The sequence below is a fragment of the Garra rufa genome, chromosome 3, assembly GCF_049309525.1.
Source record: "Garra rufa chromosome 3, GarRuf1.0, whole genome shotgun sequence".
NCBI lineage: Eukaryota > Metazoa > Chordata > Actinopteri > Cypriniformes > Cyprinidae > Garra > Garra rufa.
Window position 1 is genome coordinate 34,669,448 of NC_133363.1, and position 20,946 is coordinate 34,690,393.

Here is a 20,946-nt window from a genome sequence, read left to right on the forward strand (position 1 = left end):
AAATCAGGAAGTGACCTCCAGTGCCCTGTAGACACCGTACACACTGAGCGACGCGATAAAACTACAACGCTCCCATCTACGCAGCTACCCACAGTGTTATATTGTACCATTCGGTACACGCAGTGTGAAGTTTGTTTATGCGTAGATGTGGTTTATTGCTGGTTTTAATAAATCCAAGTAATAAAACAGTAGGCGTCCGTTTATCAGTAACCAGTAGACAGACTGTTGCTATAGTAACTAAAACAAACCCTAAACCTGCATCAGCCTGATTAAAGTGAACGTCCCTCATTCCTCACAACAGCTTCACAATGAATGCGCCTGACCATTAAAACATGCAACTACTCGTAGCTGGATTTTTCTGTGGCTGGTAACATTTTATTGGGCCTCTTCCAAGCACTGAGAGAAAATACTCTTAAATATTTAGAATATCCTTTCTAAAGTAAATTATAGTATATGAAAAGTCATTTTCTGTGACAAGTTGTGCTGGAAAGCCTTTAAGGTCAGGGTTCCACTTACAGGTTAAGCACTTCCCTCTGTCTGATGCTGTTATAACCAAGTTGGCCCAGTGTCAAAGCTTAATGTGTACCTAGAACATTTAGCTATCTGGCTGGTTAGTAAATCAGAGTAGTTCACAAACAACAACCGTGGTTTTTTTTAATGTTTATTAAAGGTTTAGAAACTTCACAATGAAACAAAATGATGTACTCAGATGTACATGGCATTAGAACAACGCAACCAGCTTTGTCTGTGTTGGGTTTGGTGACTTTCATCAGGTATTCAGAGGAAAAAATACAGGGTTGGGCTCCAATTAAGAAGCTGTTGCAATAAGGTAACAGACAGAGTTCTGCTTTAAAAGTTATACAACATTGCAATCAAAACTTAAACCTTTAAGAACTTGAAAGTCATCCTCTCCAAATGTACTGCCCAAACCAAAACCTTAGAAGAAATGCAAACAAATGCAATTTTCAGTCTCCCACAGACATGAGTACTCGGGTTTTTCACTAGCAACCATACCACCTCACACACAGAGCCAGACGTGAAAGATTTATAAAAAAAAAAAAAAGTCACTCTTTCATTTTTAAAATGAGTCTGTTCGAACTAAGAGGGGAACCATTTCAAACGTCTTTAACTGTAAATAAATCGGTCTATGCTGTTGTGTTATATTTGACTGTCACGCACACATTTACTATATTTATGCATTTTTTCAAAATGCTTAAATCTAAAATGCTTTTGTCCTCTTTCAACCACCCACCCACCATAAACAAGCTTCTGAAGGAACATAAAGCCAACTAATACAAGTAACAATTTTGGAGGACGGCAATATTTAACTCAAAGTGCTTGACAGAATAAAAAATAATTTAGGTATTGATTAGAGATGTGTAATTGAATTTTGGAATCCAACTGGAAAAATTAAACTGAATTGTAACATGTTATTTGTCAACTAAATACAAATCCAATATAGGAGTCTATATGCACTTCAGTACCCAGTACAGTAAAATAACTTTGTGCCGTCACACTCGGTTTCTACCACTATACATTTCAATTATCATCTTTGTAAAACAATAATCAAACTCCCACAACCACAATGAGGAAATAATGTGGGGAAACACACAAACACACACACAAGCTGTTTCAAACTGGGTCATACAAAATCACCCCTCCAAAGTTATGGTCTACAGCCTTTTCCATACAGTCTAGGGTCACACACTTTAGGTCTCAAGAACAAGGCCTAACCTGTTTTTGTTAAAATAAGCACAAATCTTTTAGAAGGACTAACTGTGTGGCCTTTTTTCTTTTTCTATGTATTATACACACATTTGAAGATTACATCTCTGCTGTAGTGTATAAATATTAGCACCAATACATAAGATACTCTATAGATTTTACGGTCAAGACTGCAATTAACCCCAAAGTGTATCTCAGAACAAGTCAACAAAATAAACTGTCCCACTTGCAAAGGGGAATAAGCACATTTAAATTATTACTGTTTTTTTTTTCTTTTTTTATGTGGCATTTGATGCCAAAGAAAGTTTAGAAACTTAAAGCCCAATTAAGGAATAGTTTTTCAAAAGTATCTGTTGGTCAATGTTGAATGTGGTGATATAATTTTCTATTCACCTGCCACATACACATTCCCCCTTAAAATATTTAACAAGTAATGCTTTAAAACCAATATTCCCACATTGGTACGAAAAAAAAAAAATGCACACATTTTTTAAACTAAGAAAACCAAAGCTTTAAGGGTGCTCTAAAAAGCAAAAAACAAAAAAAAAAAAAACTTCCCAAATTTCACTTCGTAAATTCACACTTCGTAACAACTTACACTCTGCTGATGTAGCATACATGTAGTTATTTCTCACGCTAACATCTGTAACAAAACAAAACCGAATGAAATGCTGGAAAATACCCATCCAGGCTAGATTAAAGTTAGCACATGGCAGGCTAGACACCCATTAAGGTCATGAAGCAGACGAAAGTGAATGGACAAAATGGAATTAAAGCAAAAATGAAATTTATGATGGATATTTTGCATTATGAACACCATACCCCTACCACCTCTCATTCCACAGCCAAAAAAAAAAAAAAAAATTATATAGGCAAGCTGCTTATCAAACTTTGCAGGAAAGGTCATTTGGGCCTATGTATTTTTTATTTTTATTTTTTTACACAAAAATACATACTGTAAGGTTGTAGAGTTATGGTGTGCCAAAATACTATATTGCTTTTATACACCCCTCTTCATTTCAATGAAACAGCCACATATTTCTGAAACAAGTAGAAGGAAAAGTACATTAAATAAATCAATCTTTAAGCAATCAACTGCCATTACTGGAAACTCAATTCTTTTCATGTAAAACAAAAAAACAAAACAAAACAACAATCAAGCCATATTATGGATCATTAGTAGTCACAATTGTGCTGGGTAAGGAAGGGGAAGAAATTTCACTGAAATTAAACTGTAAACTTTACACTAAACTTAAAGAATACATAAAATTATGTCTACAATACCAAACTGCAACTGATATACGATTAACTGTAAGGTGTATATTTTTAAAGACTTAGAAACAACCAATATGAAATTGTACAGTTGGGTCAAAATATTCAGTTACCTATGTTTTTTTTTTATTTTCTCGTAGACTTCATTTGCATCATTTATACTTTACAAGCTTTCCAGGTATCTTACTATACTTGTATTCAGGAAAATGTAAACTGTTGTTTCACACCACAACTCTCTCCAAAAATAACTTTTACGAAAAGGTGACTTTGCAAAGCAAGCCATCTGACAAATGTATAAAAATATATAGATTTTTTTTTAACCTGAAGTGGACAAAATAACCTAGCAAGTTGTGAAACATTTATCAAGATGGCTGTATTAAAAGGGAAACTCAAGCATTAATGGTCTATTTCTTCATTTAGTCTTCTGTTTTAATTAGCTCGTTTTTTGTTTTTTTTTAAGTTTGTTTAATGTATTGTTACACCTTCAACATATTACCTTGCTTTGTTTCTTTAAGATGATTTCAAAGCAGCACTGAACTAAAGGGGAGCATCAACCAATAACTAATGTAGCAGAACAAAAGTAGGGTGGGGACAAAAGCACTTTTTCTTTCAACACACCAAACCTCACACAACTCTATCCTCTACAAGTCATTTAAAAGGAAAAAAATAAGACAAAGCTAAATGATCTGATTAGGGAAGAGGGGTGTTGCAATCGTGATGCTTTCAACCTGACTTCTGAGTATTCATAGTTCGGTCACAGAAACTTAGACTATTAGAAGGACTGAGACTAGGTTCACAAGCACATGCACAATCAGTAGGACCACAGTTATAGTGTATCCCAGATCAAACATAAAAGTGAAGCTAAAATCTATAAGGGGTAAATTAAAGAACGATCTTAATGCTTAGCTATGCCTTTTTTATTCTTTTCAAAATTGATCAACCTTGGAATTAACAGACTGAAAACAAGTCTATAATAAATGCTGTTGACCAGAATCATCTAACTGTACGTTCAACCTATTGCCATGTTTTCCTCTCTTTATCTTTTCATCTTGGTGATACGCCGTTTTAGATGAACTGACTGAGGAATAACAGGGCTTAGGACAGCATGGTTAAGAAAGAGCCCACTGCAAGCCCTGGGCTCACTGTTCTTGCAAGGGTCCTCCTATCCCTCCTCTGGGTTTTGGTTGAAAGTGATAGGAGGAAATTAGCATTGGTATGCCTCCACGTTCAGCAGAAGAATCATACGTTACTGCTTCCTAGAAGCAAAGGAGGGTACAACATTTAGTATTAAGCAAACTTAAATACAAACTCCCTTTTGCATTTAATGTAGCGTCTATAATTTGACAGTAAGATTCATCATGATTATTTCCTATTGATAGATCAATGGGTTTATCAAAGCAGTGTACAATTCACTTCCTAAGTACCTAATACTGTTAAAGGATTAGTTCACTACTGAATTAAAATTTTCAGATCATTTAACCACCCGTGTCACCCAAGATGTTCATGTTGTTCTTTCTTTAGTCGAAAAGAAAACATTTTAGGTTTTTCTCCATACAGTGGACTTAAATGGGGATCAGCGGGTGGAAGGTCCAAACTGCAGTTTCAATGCAGCTTCAAAGGGCTCTACACGATCCCAGCCGAGAAATAAGAGTCTCATCTAGCAAAATAATCTACCATTTTCTAAAAAAAAAAATGTATATACTTTTTAACCGCAAGTACGTATTGCACTAGCTTTGCGATACGCGTCTATGGCAATCAGGTTGGAAAGGTCACAGGCGGTTTATTCTTTAGCTGTGTACTTTGGTTAAAAAAGGAAGGGTAGGGCAAAAAACTTTGTTTGTTTGCACATTTGCTTTGTAAACACTGGGTCGGTGACCTTTCCAAAGTAACTACACAATGCGTGAAGTCGTGGATGCTAGTGCAAGTCGAGCATTTGTGGTTAAAAAGTATATACATTATTTTGTTTTTTTTAGAAAATTACTTTGCTAGATAAAACCCTTACTCCTTGGCTGGGTGCATTGAAACTGCAATTTGGACCTGCTGATCCCAATTAAATCCACTATATGGAGAACAATCTTGGAATGTTTTCCACAAAAACCTTAATTTCTTTTCCACTGAGAAAAGAAAGACAGACAAGAACATCTTGGATGACATGGGGGTGAGAACATCACCAGGAATTTTAAATTCTGGGGTGAACTAATCCTTTAAATGTACTCTTCTTACCTCCGCACTCAGAACCTGGAAATAAAGGAGAACATAGAGTACTTTGCCACCAGCACTCTTCTTGCTGCATATTAGTTAAGCACTGCTCTCCAAAATCCAACAGAGGAAACTGTTTAAGAGACAAAGAAAGTCAAGCAATGGGAGAAAAGGTAAGGTAAAAGATATATCATTTGAAAAGTAAAAGATATATCATTAAAGAATATCAAGTGCTGTCATGCCATACATGAATTCAGTGCATTCAAGTGCAGGGGCCTCATTTATAAAACTTTCCGTAGATTTCATCCTAAGTGTATGTACATGCAAAAGTTTTCAGATTTATGAAACCATTCCTATGCCAGAACCTGCGCAAAAATCCCTTTATAAATCTCCACTCAGTCTCCTCCCCAAAATCACCATATATGGAGCTTATAACGCCTAGTTTTACTATGCATTACCTCATCTGCATAACATTTCCATGCATATTTCTGTCCATGTGACATGTTTAACACAGTCAAAGGTCAAATGATATTCGTGCTATAGGCATTAAAAATCTAACAGTTTTAGAATACATTTTTCAAGATAACTTTAAAAACTAAATTGTAGCCTATAAAATAGTTAGTTTAAAAAAAAAAAAAAAAAAAGGTTGATTCATTCTTTTCCACTGGCCAAATAGTAGGTTATTTTAATTGTTTTAAATAAATTAAATTTACGCCGTATTGCTGATAAGGTAAACGTGTTTCAGGGAATTTATATAGGGTAGTTTGGCCTACTTATATTTTGCTGTGAAAATGCAGTTTATCCTTGTTCTTGCTAAAAATATTTTTCTCATAACGTGATCTGCAGCTCAGTTTAAAAATGAGTTATTGTGCACCCAGCACTCCTCGCTGTAATTAAAACAAAATTATAGTGCATCCAATACAAATATGTCTCAATTCATATTTTTAACTTCTCTAGTATTGGGTGTATAATTTGTTTAAAATGTTTATATAAAAATTAAGAATTTAAAATCAATCATTTCAGAGTTTAAAATGCTTCATTGCATCACTTACTGCAGTAAAAGAATGCTTAGGCATGGGTCAGAGTTTGCATGCAGGTGCACAAATTTTCCCGTCAAGTTTGTTTTTATACGTATCTTTTTAGGGTATGTTTTGTTATGGTTATAAATGAGGCCCCAGGTGATAGTAATGTCAATATCAACCAATAAAAACATGTTAATATATTGTACAAGTTTCTATATGCGTGTCTCTGAGGGATAGATAACAGTTAAATTACATACCTCATGCATATCTTGAGCAACATCAATCGAATTCCCACTTTTTGGAATCTGATCGGTTGCAGCGCCTTTGCAAGACTCTGCCTCTCTGCTAGATTCCTCTTGTTGAAGAACAGAGGACTGAACATGAGAACATGGCACCGAAACCGCTGCCGTCTCACAATGTACGCAAATCTCTTGTTCAGTAATCGGCAGAAGGGTGCTCCCACCCTCCTGCGAATCGAGTGATGTCTGGGCACTCTTCTCCATTCCAGACTTCTTTAATCTGGGTAGGAACTTCCCAGACTCCAACTCTGATTTTCCATAGTAAGGGCCCTCGCACTCTGCATCCTCCTCGAGAGGCTTGAGGTCAGCTTGTGGGTCATCGAAGAGGTCTGCTTGACCAACTGGAAGACTCGCTTCCTCTTTCTCAGACTCTACATCTGACTCACTGCACCCACCTGGAGAAAGTTCAGAGGCAGATATCGGCCGGAAATGAGTCCTTGGGGAAATTCGAATGGCCCGATACTGAGTCCGGTTGATGCCGTATAACCAAGGGCAAAAGGGCTCATTGTCGGAGCATAATATGGATTTTGGCTTGAATCCCGGGCTGAACGAGGCCATATCCTCTGGCTCAAAGGAGCACTCCACATGCAGGACCTGGGAAAAAGGGTTGTTTAAATCAAAGGATGAAAACGGGTAATCCAGTCCTGACTCTTCTCCACGGAAGCCTCCACACGATCCGAGCAAATCTTCATGGAAGACAACGGAAAATCCCTTATTCAAACCATCCCCCGGTCCCTTGGTAGCCTGCTCATTTTGACCAAGGGACACGAGAGGTCTCCACAATGGCTTGTGGCCAGGAGCAAAGCAACTGCTTGTGTTCATGAACACATCCGCTCCTGCAATGGTTACCATGTCAGAAGATGTGGCTGCTGCACACTGTAACAAACTGCCACAGGCATCACCAGGTGGAATCATAGCCCATTCTCTGTCACCACCTAGACTCTTCAGTTCTCCATACACCCCACCGAGGATAAAGGAGGTGCTGTCCTGTGAATTACAATTCCAGGGCTTGGCCGGTGTCGTGTAATCCCCATCATTCATTTTAGAGAGCTTGTTTTTACGAAGTCCCTCGTCCTCTTTCTGCCCATCCCAAAGATGATACTCCGAACACTGGACAGCTTTCTTTTGAACAATTTCACCTTTTACATCCTTGTCAAGACAGCTGCATTGGTAGCCAGTAGCCTCCTCCGAAAACAAGTGTTCCCCTGTATTCTTTACCCCAAGTGTTAAGACACAGTCTCCATCTCCAATAGCCATCCAAATGTCTTTTATTATCCCTGAGGTGTATTCATCACTTTGTTGGTTTGGGACATCAGAAAACACAACGGCATTATAGAGTTTACTCTCGTCCTGCTCTAACGCTATGCCACAAACAGACTCCAATTTTGATTTCTTATTGAAGGGCTGGCTGGACTCTGTGCCCACACTCGTTTCTTCCTGCTGGTGACTGGAGTTCTCTTGAAAGAAATCTAAAAGCTCTTCTTCTAGGCATAAAGGCGGGATAAGGGAGATACAGCTGACCTCTTCATTGCCAAACTGAGCAGATTCATCTGTCGGAGCATTGATCTGTTCACTATCTGACCGTGTCTCCTCTGAGTGGGACCAGGGACTGCAGGTCCTCGTTGATAAGTTAGAGCAGTGTTCCGTTTCATCGAAGGCACTGTTTTTGGTCCAAATGAGCAAACGGGATTGTTTGTTTCCTTGTGGATCTAAACAGCTATTTGAATCTACATTGTCCTGACCCTCCGTGAGCGAGTCGCAGGGAAAAGAAAAGGTAGGGCTATCGTACTGCAACTCAAAAAGCGGAAAACAGGAGTTTAGGGCAGAGATGCTACTGCTGGCTTCTTGGAGATGAGGCCCTACGAAAGCTCCAGAGTTAAAGTCGAACGGAACACTATCCAACACTGGGGAGAGCCTGCCTGGAGAGTCACCCGGACAGCTTTCTCCTTCCAGATCTTCTAAGCTAGATGATGAACAGCACTCCCAGACTTGGGCAATTTTTTTCATATCTTGCGAGATAGAAACATCTGCTTCAGAGGCTCCCAGAGAATCAACCCTTATTGCACTTTCCCCTCGCAGCTCAAGGCCATCTAAAACTACACATCCTGCTTCAAAGTGTTTTCGCTCAATGCTCTTCTGCCGAATCATGTTCAGGATTCGGCTTTCTTGTACCGCATCTGAGGCACTAGGATCCAATATGGATTGATAAAGATCAACTTCATAGAAGTGAGTGAATTCGGACAGATGCTCATCATCTAAATTTTGACCATCTTCAGGAGGAGGGCAGCTTGGAATCCCATTCAGTTCAGGAGCCTCTTCGTCACCTTCGCCAGGCACTTCAATGAAGTGGCCATCCACAAAAGTGCCTGCTGCAAGGTATGCCCTTTGAAAACAAGAATTTGCAATGCAGATTCCTTGAATTCTCTCCGACAGACAGTCCACATCAATGGACATAGCTAAGTCACTGGAAGAGTCTTCTTTACTCCGATACTTTGTCTCCAGTTTACTTCTACTGAGAGGGACAAAGTACTCAGAAATGGGCTCTGTGTACCAAAGCGGCTCCTCCATATATTCCTTTTTATTGGCCTCTCCTCCTGACTCCTGTGCCTCAACCAGATTAGCATCTTTGCGGATCTCCCTCAGAGGTCTTTTGCCTTTTTTCATGTAGTGCTGCTGTTGCTTAGGTGGGCCTCCAGCGGTACTGATGTTGCCACGTGTGTTTTTCCGCTCTTCTTTGTCGATGACTTTTAGGGCCAGTTTGACCTGTCCGCCACCACTGCGGCCTCTTTTGCTTCTGCTGCTGACCTCTCGAGACTTGTGTCTTATGCGGACTGCTTTGCAACTGGGGGTCTGGTCACCCTGGTTACCACTGGAGCTTGAGCCAGCCTCACTAGAGCCAGAGGACCACGATCTGGGACGGAACCTCCCCTCAGACCGGTGTCTTGTCTGTCTCTTACTATGAGAAGCAACCTGATCGTCAGACACTCCAGTTGCGCTTCCATGGAATCGGTTTTCCTTCTCCCTCTTAGTGCGTCGCTGCTGGGCCCTCTCGCTGGTTGTGGTGGTGGAACTGGGTGCATCGGCTGTTCGGTCTTTAAAAGCTTCACCTTCGCTGGTGCAGTCTTTCGGAGAGGATGTGTCTGTGCTTGTTTGAGGGACAGCAGATGATGATGAGCTGGAATATGTGCAGGCTTTAGCTTTGTTCCACACGGTCATAATTTCTTGGAGACAAACAGATTTTTCTGAGAGAGGTGGAAAAGCTTCGTAGTACCTAAAAGGGAAAAACAACCACATTATAATATTAAGTGTAATGTGATGTAAATAGCAATACAAAGAAAATAATTATAACAGCAATAAGAGCAACTACAGCATAACATAATATCAGTCCTATTGCTCTAATTAATTACATAGAGATCATAGATGTACATCAATCTATAATATTACACTACAGAACATAAAGTTGAATTACTTACATCTCAACTTGGTCCTTAGAAGAAAATGATTCATCTGGTTCAGGAGACTGAGATATATCAGATTTTTTATTTCCTTGCTTTTCTTTTTCTGTAAGACAATAACAGCAAAGCAATATAATTGAAATACTGCCATAAACTGTTACAGCTGCAAGACAATGCAATGAGACAGAAACATGCTAACCAACCTTTCTGTTTGTTTTGAATATCCTTGAGTTTAGAGCATAGCTCCTCAACCAAGCTTTCAATTCCAGAATTCTGAAGAACAAAACCGTAATTTAACTTTCAATTTCAGGTGAAAATGTAACAAAAAAAAAAATGTAATCATAGTTCTATCACTGCAACAAAAAATCAAATAGTTTTCTATTGTGAGTGAGTACACCCCTCACATTTCAGCAACCATTTCAGTATATCTTCTCAAGGGACAATACTACAGAAATTAAATCTGGATATATTTTAGAGTAGTAAATGTGCAGCTTGTATCGCAGTACAGATTTATTGTACCCTAAATGTTACTCAACATACAGCCATTATTGTCAAAATAGCTGGCAACAAAAGTGAGTACACCCTAAATTAACTTGTCCAAAGTGTCAATGTATTGTGTTAGCACCATTGTTATCTGGCACTTCCTTAATCATCCTGGGCATGAAATTGACCAGAGCTGCACAGGTTGTTGCTGGGATCCTCTTCCACTCCTCACGGAGCTGCTGGACTTTAGACACAAGGTGCTTCTCCACCTTACGTTTGAGGATGCCCCACAGGTGCTTAATAGATTCAGGTCTGGAGACATAGTTGGCCACCCCATTACCTTCACCTTCAGCTTCCTCACTAAGGCAGTTGTCATTTTGGTGATGTGCTTGGGATCGTTATGTTGGAAAACTGCCGTTCAACCTAGCTTCTGTAAGGAAGGCATCATGTTCTGCTTCCGAATGTACAGTACATAAAGGAATCCATGTTTCCCCTCAATAAACTGCAGCCAGTACCAGCAGCACTCATGCAGGTACTCCTCACCAGGGCATCGCCACACATGCTGGACACCATCTGAGCCAAACAAGTTTATCTTAGTCTTATCAGACCACAGGACATGGTTCCAGTAATTCATGCTATTGGACAGGTTGTCTTCAGCAAACTATTTGCAGGCTTTCTTGTGAGCCAGCTTCAAATGACGCCTATGTAAACCGACTTGTTGCAGTGTGCGGCATATGGTCTGAGCACCGAAAAGCTGACCTTCTACTTCTGCAACCTTTAAAGCAAGCTGGCAGCACTCATGCATCTGCTTTTTGAAGCCAGGTTTTGCACCTGACGCACAGAACAAGTGCTCAACTTCATTGATTTACCCTTGCAAGCCTATTCTGAATGGTACCCATCTTGGAAAACCTCCGTATGACCCTGACCACTGTAGTGCAACTCGGTTTCAGGGTGTTACTGAACCTCTAATAGCCTTGGCCATCTTTGTGGACAGCAACAATTCTGATTCTTAAATCCTCAGAGAGTTCTTTGCCATGAGATGCCATATTGAACATCCAGTGGTCAGTAGGAGAAAATTGTACTTAAAGCACCTAATTTTAACTGCTTTAATACAAGATACACAACTTTGTAGCAGACAAAAACATAAACATGATAAATAGGACATGTGACTCTGCATGGTTAAACAACATACTGCTGTTATCACTTAGGGTGTACTCACTTTCGTTGCCAGCTATTTTGACAATAATGGCTGCATGTTGAGTTTTTTTTTTTTTTTTTTTTTCCAGAGGACAGTAAATCTATACTTCTATACAAGTTGCACATTAACTACTCTAAAATATATCCAAATTCCATTTCTACTGTATTGTCCCTTGAGAAGATATTCTAAAATGGTTGCTGAAATGTGAGGGGTTTACTGACTTTTGTGAGATACTGTATTAAATGATTACTCCCTTAGATTAGAAAGCTCCACATATACACAAAATGAAAACAGTAACCATATAAAATCTCAACAGTGAATTATGTAATTTGATGAACACATCTGAACTAGTTCAGATGGCTTTGAAATAAGCATCACTGTAAAATGCTTTGAGGCAAATGCAAAGCATACCAACGATTTTCACAAACGGAAGTGGATATGAGATATAGCCACATTAGTTAAGCTCTGATTGGCAAATTTCAGTCTTAATGAGGAGAGTTATTCTTGACCATTTAACTAATGTTTGCTCGACTAATTCAATGACACACAAACTCACAAAAGTACACTAATTGAAATTTAGCAGTGAAAATGTTTGTGGAAATGCAAAATAACACACCGACTAAAAATGCTTTAAGCAAAGGTCTTACTTCATCAGATGCTGAACGCAAACACTGCACGGCAGCTTGTTTCTTCATCTCTTCAAGACTTAGGTCAGTTCCTCCCTTCCTCTTGCTCTTCCCCCATTTCTTCCCTGTTCCCTTCTCCCAGCCCAGGAAGATGTCATTTTCCTGCACACAAGGAGAACCAGGAGTGGATTGCTTAGTATAAATTGAGAGAAATTCTGCACAAATACCTGCCAAGATGTAATTACTGACAAAAAAATCTGCTCTCAAGAAAATAAAAGAACACTACTTGCATTAGTCTACTTTATCTCTATTGTGCAAAACAAAGCAAAGAAGTTTCAAACAAGAATACCATAATCTACACATATCTATATTCACATAGACTTATTCCATAAAAGTTTTGGATTAACATTTGCGATGAATAAAATTGCGTTTCTTTTAAAATCTAAATAATTGCAGAAATAATCCACAGACTAATTGAGTATCAAAATAAATGTTTGTTATTACTGAATGAAATAAAACAAATACTGAGAGACTTGGGTGGATTACTCCATTTTTAAGCCGTTTTGTTAGATTTATACAGAAACAAGTGGGAAAAAAAGGTTTTCCAGATGTGCCAACACTTTTTAACTCTACCTGGTCCTGCAGGTCATAGTCATAGCTGTCGTGCAGTAGCAGGCTAAGGACATAGCGGGTGTAGATCATTGCATCTATGCCACATTTCTCCAGCTCCTGACCCAGCCAGCTCTGCACTGGCCCTAGTGACTGCAGTGAGGACATCTCTGAGGAAGACACAGGGCCTGACGAAGGGAAGGCCCGCGAGACTCTTTCAGGAGCAGGGCCGTCTGACTCTCCACTCATTGGACGCATGAGACTAGGTTGGAGCCATTCTCAATTGCAGATACATGTTCCCAGGAGGACATGAAAGTGCGAGAGGGAGCGGTATGAAAGGGACAGAGCTGATATTACAGAAGGGGAGGAAGGACTCAATCCAGCAGAACAAACACAGAAAGGTCTACATGAAAAGTCATGTAGAATCTTCTGTATATTCGTATTGCTGTAAGCAAGAAGAGAGGCTCTAATCTTCAGGCATGGCTTTGACCACTGGAAGCTAACAGCTTGCTTACTGAACAGGCTCACTTTCACTCATAAGGGTTCATCTTGAAGGACAGCTGGTTCCAGGCTTAACCTGAGAAAGAGAAGAGAGAGAAAGAAAAAAAGGCATTTAGTTCATACTGTTTTTGCACTAGAAAAACAGCAACTGAATGTCTTGATAATCCATAATCTTTCAGAAAAGACCTTTAACATTCATCACTGCAAACCAAGGATCAGTCAGCACTTCAGCTGGCAACTGGTTCAGTACTGCGCAAACCAATTTAGACCACACAACTGATGAAGACAAGACCTTGAAATAAATATTGGTCTAAAATGCAAAGCATTTTAATTGTCACCGTACCACCTGTGGAATACTTGGTGCTCTTTTTTTCGTTAACTTTGTTCTCCATCACATTTTCATAATCACCATATAAAAAAAAAAAAACCTCAACATTTATCCTGTGAACCATTTTGAAATTGGACATTGCATTAGCATAAATTAGGCTTGGGCGGTAATACGGTAATATGGTATAGCGCGGGATCTAAAAATAGCAACGGTATCAGTTTCAATACAGTTATACCGTCATAAAAAACAACACACTTATATAGGAGGCAAGGATTAAATATTAAATATAATTTATTTAATGCCTAAAAATGTGTATTAGTGATGCGTGGATGGTGGTTATATGCTATTGAGCTCGGTAATGCAGTGGTCGGCTTTGCGTTTACCCACTCCTCTGATGCGCATCATTCGGTAGTGTCCTGCATTATCCAAAATCATGACAGTCCACCACATGAATAGCTAATTCATTCGCATGTTAATAAATTGAAATATTCCCTAAAAACACCCAGTAAAGACAGTGATGATGTGGTCAGGACCGTGGCAGCTTCTTTTGAAATATATTTGACGATTGTGCCTAATGCGCCCGCTCTGTCCACAGATGCTGCCTGTTCATTCATACGCGAGGGCATGTCAGGCTAGGCGCGCAGTGGTATAATAATAATTATTATTGATTATTTAAATCAGTAGATTATAACGAAAACAATACCTTAAATGAAAGAAGCAGATTTTTACGATCAGACATTTCTTAAACTGGTGAACCCCTGTAAACTTCAGTCCAAACAGGCGTTCAAACGTAAGTTCAGGGGTGCGTTTCCCAAAAAGCATCGTTAGGCAACTATGGTCGCAAGTTCCGTCGTTACCAACATAATTCAACGATTGGGTGTTTCCGACACCATAGTTCAAATGAACATTCGCAAACAGCGTCACAAACTTACGTAGTTGGAACTACAGCTCTCGACCTTAGGAGCATAGTTTCTTGTTAGTAAGACATGTGGGCTTAATAAATTTTGTTTTTGAGCATGATTTGCAAGCTAACATGCAGTACAATCTATATCTTCCATTTAAACTAAATATAAATGTATTTTAATCTATGTATTTTTGTGCGTCCTCTATAAGCACCGTTTATGATTAGTGTGTGTGCACAAATGCCTGAGGGAACCCCGGAGTATGCCGTAAGAGGGAACCCTTGATGAATCAAACATCAAATAAAGCGTAATGACAGGGGGGAAAGAAAATGAGTCATTAGGTGCCATGTTCAATATAGCTGCATTTTTGAGGTCCCTACTCAGTTAAATAGCCGAAATGATTACTTGGTGACGTCATTAACAACGGTCCTACATTGTTGAATTAACGTGGTTCAAACGACGGAGATGCGACCATGTTCGGGAAACACTGTGACTAGCTAGTTCGTTTCCACAAAAATGCATTGTACTATGGAGGTTAACCAGCGAGTTATGTCGTTCGACGGGAAACGCAGAAACGGGAAACCCCTGGATGTATGTTAATTAAATTCTCTTTGACTGTTGTATTTGCACTTTTTTTCATAAACTGCTATTTGTTGCTAATAAAAGTTGTTAATATTGTTGTGCATGTTATTTTGTTATTGTTTCAGTAGTGTTTGGTATTCAGTTTCTGAACGGTTTAGGCACAAGCCAACAGTTTGGTGACGCTGTCTGAGCCTTACGTCATAATTGTTTTATTATTCACGGTAATACCGTATACCGGGGTAAAATAGGGAGGAGGTTTGACGGTATCAAAATTTGGATAACGCCCAAGCCTAGCATAAATATTTTACTTTAAAATCTTTTAGCCGTTTCCTCTCCCTTAGTGGGTGGTGTCAAGTGTCATTTTACAAAATGTATTACAGTATTTTACAATCAAAACTTTTATAATCTTGACAAATTACATGTTGTCAAAAAGGTCTGAGTCTGGAGATTGCATATTTGGTGATTTTGTTTGCTTTTTAAAAAAAATCAATGGAGTTTAGATGTCACCCGGTGCTTGTTTTTCATATAACGCCCTAAGTAAAATCTCACAGAAACCACAATGTTTTTAATACTAACTTCAAATTTGGAACATAACTTACTTAGACATAAGGCTTTAATTTTATAGCAATTTTGATTTAAAAACAAACTCTACAGTGATTTTCTTTACAGTAAATTAAAACTTCTAGAACTTTGACACTTCCACATCTTGAAATGTTTCAACTTCTGCAATAATCTGCTGGTTGTCTTTTGTTAAAATTAAATACAACCTTAGATCTGTATTCATGAATTATAACTTTTTAAGTTTGTATAGTGCACTTTCACGTCATTGTTCAAAAATGCGGGGTAAAAGTGCTTTCACACTAGAGCTAAAGAAATATAATCCAGTTTAGTTGTTGTGAAAGTACACTGAAATGTGTATGAAGAGCATTTTATTTAAAGGTTGTATCAGCGATTTCTAGCCTGAAACATAAAGTGTCAATTTCAGCTGACCTTTCATCACGATCCGCTCGCTGCCTGCCCCATAAATTGTCTGTGAAAAAACCGCGTCTCTCTGGTCAGCCTAGGGTCCGAGATATGCCAAAAAAACAATCGGCACTACCAACCATTCCACAGCAAAAACAAACATTGTTCCAACCAATCAGCGTCAGGGGTTTGGTGTTGTGGACTTTCGCTCCGCCTCCCTCACATCCCTGCACCAGTAGGAAAGTCCACAACACGAACCCCCTGACACTGATTGGTTGGAACACGGTTTGTTTATCTGTGGAATAGTTGATAGCGCCGATTGTTTTTTTGGCATATCTCGGACCCTAGGCTGACCAGAGAGACACGTTTTTTTTCACAGACAATTTATGGGGCAGGCAGCGAGCGGATCGTGAATAAAGGTCAGCTGAATTTGACACTTTATGTTTTAGGCTAGAAATCGCTGATACAACCTTTAAGAGTATTTTACAGCGTGGTAAAAGGTTTTTACTATTGAATTACTGTAAAAGTATAATCAATTTCAAGTTTGAATTTCTAGTGTATGCTGGAACTGACCATGTCGAAAACCTACACCTCAAACTGATGAAGAAAATGAAATACAAGACAAAACAAACAAACATAATTTGCCTTATCCTATGAACTATGATTTAGTTTTATAATTCTGTGACTGATTTTAATTGTGTGTAAATAAACATATAATACTAATAACATTAGTGCATAAAAAGTGATAGCTTCAATATCTGAAGGCATGTTACAACTTACAATACAGACTACGTGTAAGCTTTTAATATTTTATCATGGTAACTCTCACCAAACGTCTACTACGTCCAAAACGTGATATCAGGAAGAAGAAAAAAAAAAAAAAAAAAAAAGAGGTTTGCCAATAAAAAATAAATGTCAGAAAGAAAAAAAACAACACTATGACCTACTAAGTATGTACACTAATTATCAAACGTGATTATATTTACCTTGCCGTAGTCCTTATGAATGTTTAAACTCATTCGTCAATTCATCTATGTCTGACAAGTAATCTGTAGCACGCAGAAGATTTGGTTTCGGAAAAGGAAAACAAAAGTACGGTTTGCATTCCCGCTCCTGGCACCTGGTATAACTAAGTGCTCCAGCAACAATGTTTCGGGATTAGTCAGCATTGGTTTTAAGGTGAGGCTTAATATGGTTTGGTATGAATACCATGTAGAATTTAATGCAGTTGGAATCAAATCCAGTTACAATTCAGCAAAAAGATATTAAAGGCTTTGTTATAATACAAATACAGTCACACCTAAAAGGTACAAATCACAAAAAGTGGTTTAAAAATAAATGTGATTCGACAAACATACACTGAAAAGAGTTCAGTTTGTAAATCATTTGTGTAAATCGCACTTTATCCATCTTTTCCTGAATACGTCTGCCTGTCTTCTGATTCACGTTTAAAAAAAAACCTAAAACTTAAAAGTTCTATACAATAAACAAACCATTTCCTACAGAAAACATTTCCTCAAAGGGGACAAGACGACAAAAGCACATTGAACTTGAACCTGAGCTCACCACCAACGTCAGCAATACAAAGTTCTTTTATGTGTTGAGTGTGAAGATTTGCCAACTTTTTAATGAGACCAGAAAGAGGAAACAGTAAGACGGAAGTAACAAGCTCTCATGGCAACATCTCTAGATTTTATATCTTTTTTTTGTGTTTGACTAAAGAACTAACAACATGAGCATAAGATAATGACAATTTCTTTGTGAAAGCTTTGACATTGCCCAAGGTATGAGCATGCCTGGGATGCCACTATAATTATGACTTGCTTCTGCAGTTCTTGTTATGCAAGACAATACAAGAGTTTCAAAGACAATTTCAAAGAAACAGGTCCTACATGTCATGACACTGTGCGGTGAGCATTTCGTGATGATCAAACGCTAATATACAAGAGATGCATTTTAAACTGTTTATAACTTCTAAAAAGTAGGTGCACAGAGGGTAGCTTTCTATGCATTAGACAAATTCACAAGTAATTATCTATGCACTTTCACCCAAGATATAATCCGCTCCCAAGACCTGACCCCAGCTGAGCATTTCATTCTTATAAAACTTGGACAAGTCCTGAATGTGTACTTTACAGTAAGAAACAACAGGAAATCTTACAAACTCTCCCTCCCTGTCTGACATAAGCAGTTTGTTGTGTTCCAGTAGACAAGGCATTTTTTTTCCTCTCAAAGTTGAAACTGAAAACTGTTCATTAGGGATGTGCATATCGATCCTAAAGTATCGATATATCGATACTGATGCGAGTATCAAAAGTATCGATACTCAAATTGAAAATATCGATACTAAGGTGTGTTTTATTTACCAGTGATTTTGTTTATTTAACAAAAAGCCAGGAGTACAATGTGCATTTAATTGGATGCATAACCTATGTTAGAGAATAACTGTTCACGATAGAACACTTTTCCTACTCATCTGAAAGCACGCAAATGATGCAAGACAGAACCAATCAATCACAGAGAGCATTCACTCCCTAGTGCATTCAAACAGGGCTGTGTTTCCTAAAAGTATCATAAGAAATCATTGATGCTTTTGGGAACGACAGCCCTGTACAATGCTTATCAGAGGACAGAAAATAAAAAAAATGTTTGAGCTATTTCTCAATAAACAAACTGAAACTGAAGCTTACATAATTTGCATTTCACAAGTGCAATTACATTTCTTTAAATTAACACTTAAAGTTCATTGATCATGTTTTGTAGTAACGTTAATATAAATTATACACTGGCAGAATAAAAATGTTGTATTTTATGTGTGCAACAGCCTGTCACTGGCAGCCCCTTATGAAACCAAGTATTTTCAACTGTAGGTTTTGTAGTTACCACTTAAGTAAACATATTTTAACCACGTGTAGAAAATAAAATTTAATTAGTTGCATATTAAATGTTAAAATACATTTCAAATATAAAGTGCAAAAGGTTATAAAAAAAGGGCATAATTACATATTTTACTCTTATTAATTTAATAAATGTAATAATTTAAAAATTAAGTTTAGAAGTATCGTATCGGTATCGATATCGATGATACTGGCCTTAAAAATATCGGTATCGTATCGAAAACAAAATAAGTGGTATCGCCCATCCCTACTGTTCATACTTAGATCCAGGAGCGGGCCGTCACGCCCATCTTCTGTCGTCATTCCTCATCATATACAGTGACTACTGGTGCCAGTGCTTTCATTTACTGTCACTGACCAGAGACATACTTCAGTTTATCTTTCAGCTTTTATCAAGAACTTGATATTTGCCTTTCACAATGACTGAAAGTGGACGCAGAAGTTTAAATGGCTTGAAAGTATGACAAGATTGCGTAACAACATATTCTGCAGAACAACTAAGATCATTCACTAAGATCCTTTCATTTCATTTCATTCGTGACAGACTGGAATACAAACATACGTAGGAAATACTAGTATATGAAAAAACTGTATGTTAAATACTATGCCCTTGACGTTTGCCCCTTTACATGGCTTAAGTTAATCACGTTAGAAAACAGGCTTAACAATAAATTGTAGTTATGTATCAAACGACCACCTGAAGGCGACACCGACCCTCATGTCCACGCAATACGTCTGATTAAAAAATGTTCACAACATCAAAATAGCGCGCATTGTTTGCCAATGACAGGAGAACGGCGAAATGACAGGAGGCCAGCTGACTAGCTACGAGCTAACTATCACCTGACACAAGCTAGTGAACAGAAAACCGATTATGAAATCACCAAGTTTGTAACTTGCTGTCGCCGCATTACGCTGAACGACAGAATAATGAAATAATGGCTAATAAAGACCGTTTGTTTCAATACAGACTGCTTTTCACTGCCAACTGTCTAGGAGCGCAGCAGAGGAACCACAAACCACTTTCCCTTACTCAGCATGATTCAGCTAACATTAATGTTGTTCGGCTCAAAAGTGCAAAATATAACTATGCGCGAAGTAGTGCTGCCGCTCTGCTCCATATCCAGCCTGAGAAGTTACAAAATGATTCGTGACAAGCGATTCCATTACACTGCATAATAACCCTACTTTCCATGTTATGAAAAGCATGATTTTCTTTATTCAGTGGGCACAATACATATTATCGTCGTTTAAAGTGCCATTCTGACGCAGTTGAAATGTAAACAGTTGACCGCTCGTATGGTGTCGTTGGCTGGCTAACTCGGACACCATTTTACGCCACAGAGTGAAACGCTAACGTTAGTCCCGGTTTATCACTTCCTCGAAAACTACAGGCAATGTAAATGTTTTTGCTTCACAACCACCGCCATAAAACGCGCCATACGTGTGCTTCGTGCAATAAATTCAAAAGCAAACATGTTTAAGCTGAAAAATGGGCGTTAATTATCCAAACAGTACGAGATAGCGTTAAGCTATGCTAGTGCACCGTTGTAGCTAAACCGGGGAAGGAGGCGCGGCTGATTTGCCTGGCTACAGGCGTTTGTAATACTTGACAAGACGGCCTAAAACATTAGCTTTCAATTCAAATCGAACCTGAGTAGCATTACTAACATGTACAACGCGCAACATACCAAAACGTAGTTTAACACGTTAAATAATCTTACCTGCTGTAACCCTACGCAGTGTGCTAAATAGCAGCAGGAGAAGCGATGACTTCTCTCCCGCTGCCGTTCCGAGCTCGAGCTCTGAAGGTCCGCCGCAATAGCGTCACAGATATCAGGCGCGGGGTAAGGTATGTTACGTCCTTAACTCGGGCTAGGACGCA

The 20,946-nt window shown here is 38.6% G+C and overlaps 1 protein-coding gene across 1 annotated transcript; it reads right to left on the reverse strand.

Annotated features, from left to right (window-relative positions):
- Nucleotides 1–644: 644 nt before the first annotated feature.
- On the reverse strand, nt 645–20,921 carry kiaa0232 (KIAA0232 ortholog). Its single transcript, XM_073835994.1, has 8 exons — nt 20,786–20,921; nt 12,913–13,465; nt 12,301–12,441; nt 10,176–10,245; nt 9,991–10,078; nt 6,476–9,788; nt 5,221–5,329; nt 645–4,253 (listed from the first exon to the last, which is right to left on the reverse strand). The coding sequence occupies exons 2-8, from the start codon at nt 13,144–13,146 to the stop codon at nt 4,237–4,239; spliced, it is 3,972 nt and encodes a 1,323-aa protein (XP_073692095.1). The 5' UTR covers nt 13,147–13,465; nt 20,786–20,921; the 3' UTR covers nt 645–4,236.
- Nucleotides 20,922–20,946: the final 25 nt, after the last annotated feature.

Coding starts and splice junctions, on each gene's coding strand:
- kiaa0232 (XM_073835994.1), bottom strand. CDS start 13,146: ATGCGTCCAATGAGTGGAGAGTCAGACGGCCCTGCTCCTGAAAGAGTC. Junction 10,246..12,300: donor TGCGTTCAGCATCTGATGAA/GTAAGACCTTTG, acceptor TTTGTTCTTCAG/AATTCTGGAATTGAAAGCTT. Junction 10,079..10,175: donor TATTCAAAACAAACAGAAAG/GTTGGTTAGCAT, acceptor ATTGTCTTACAG/AAAAAGAAAAGCAAGGAAAT.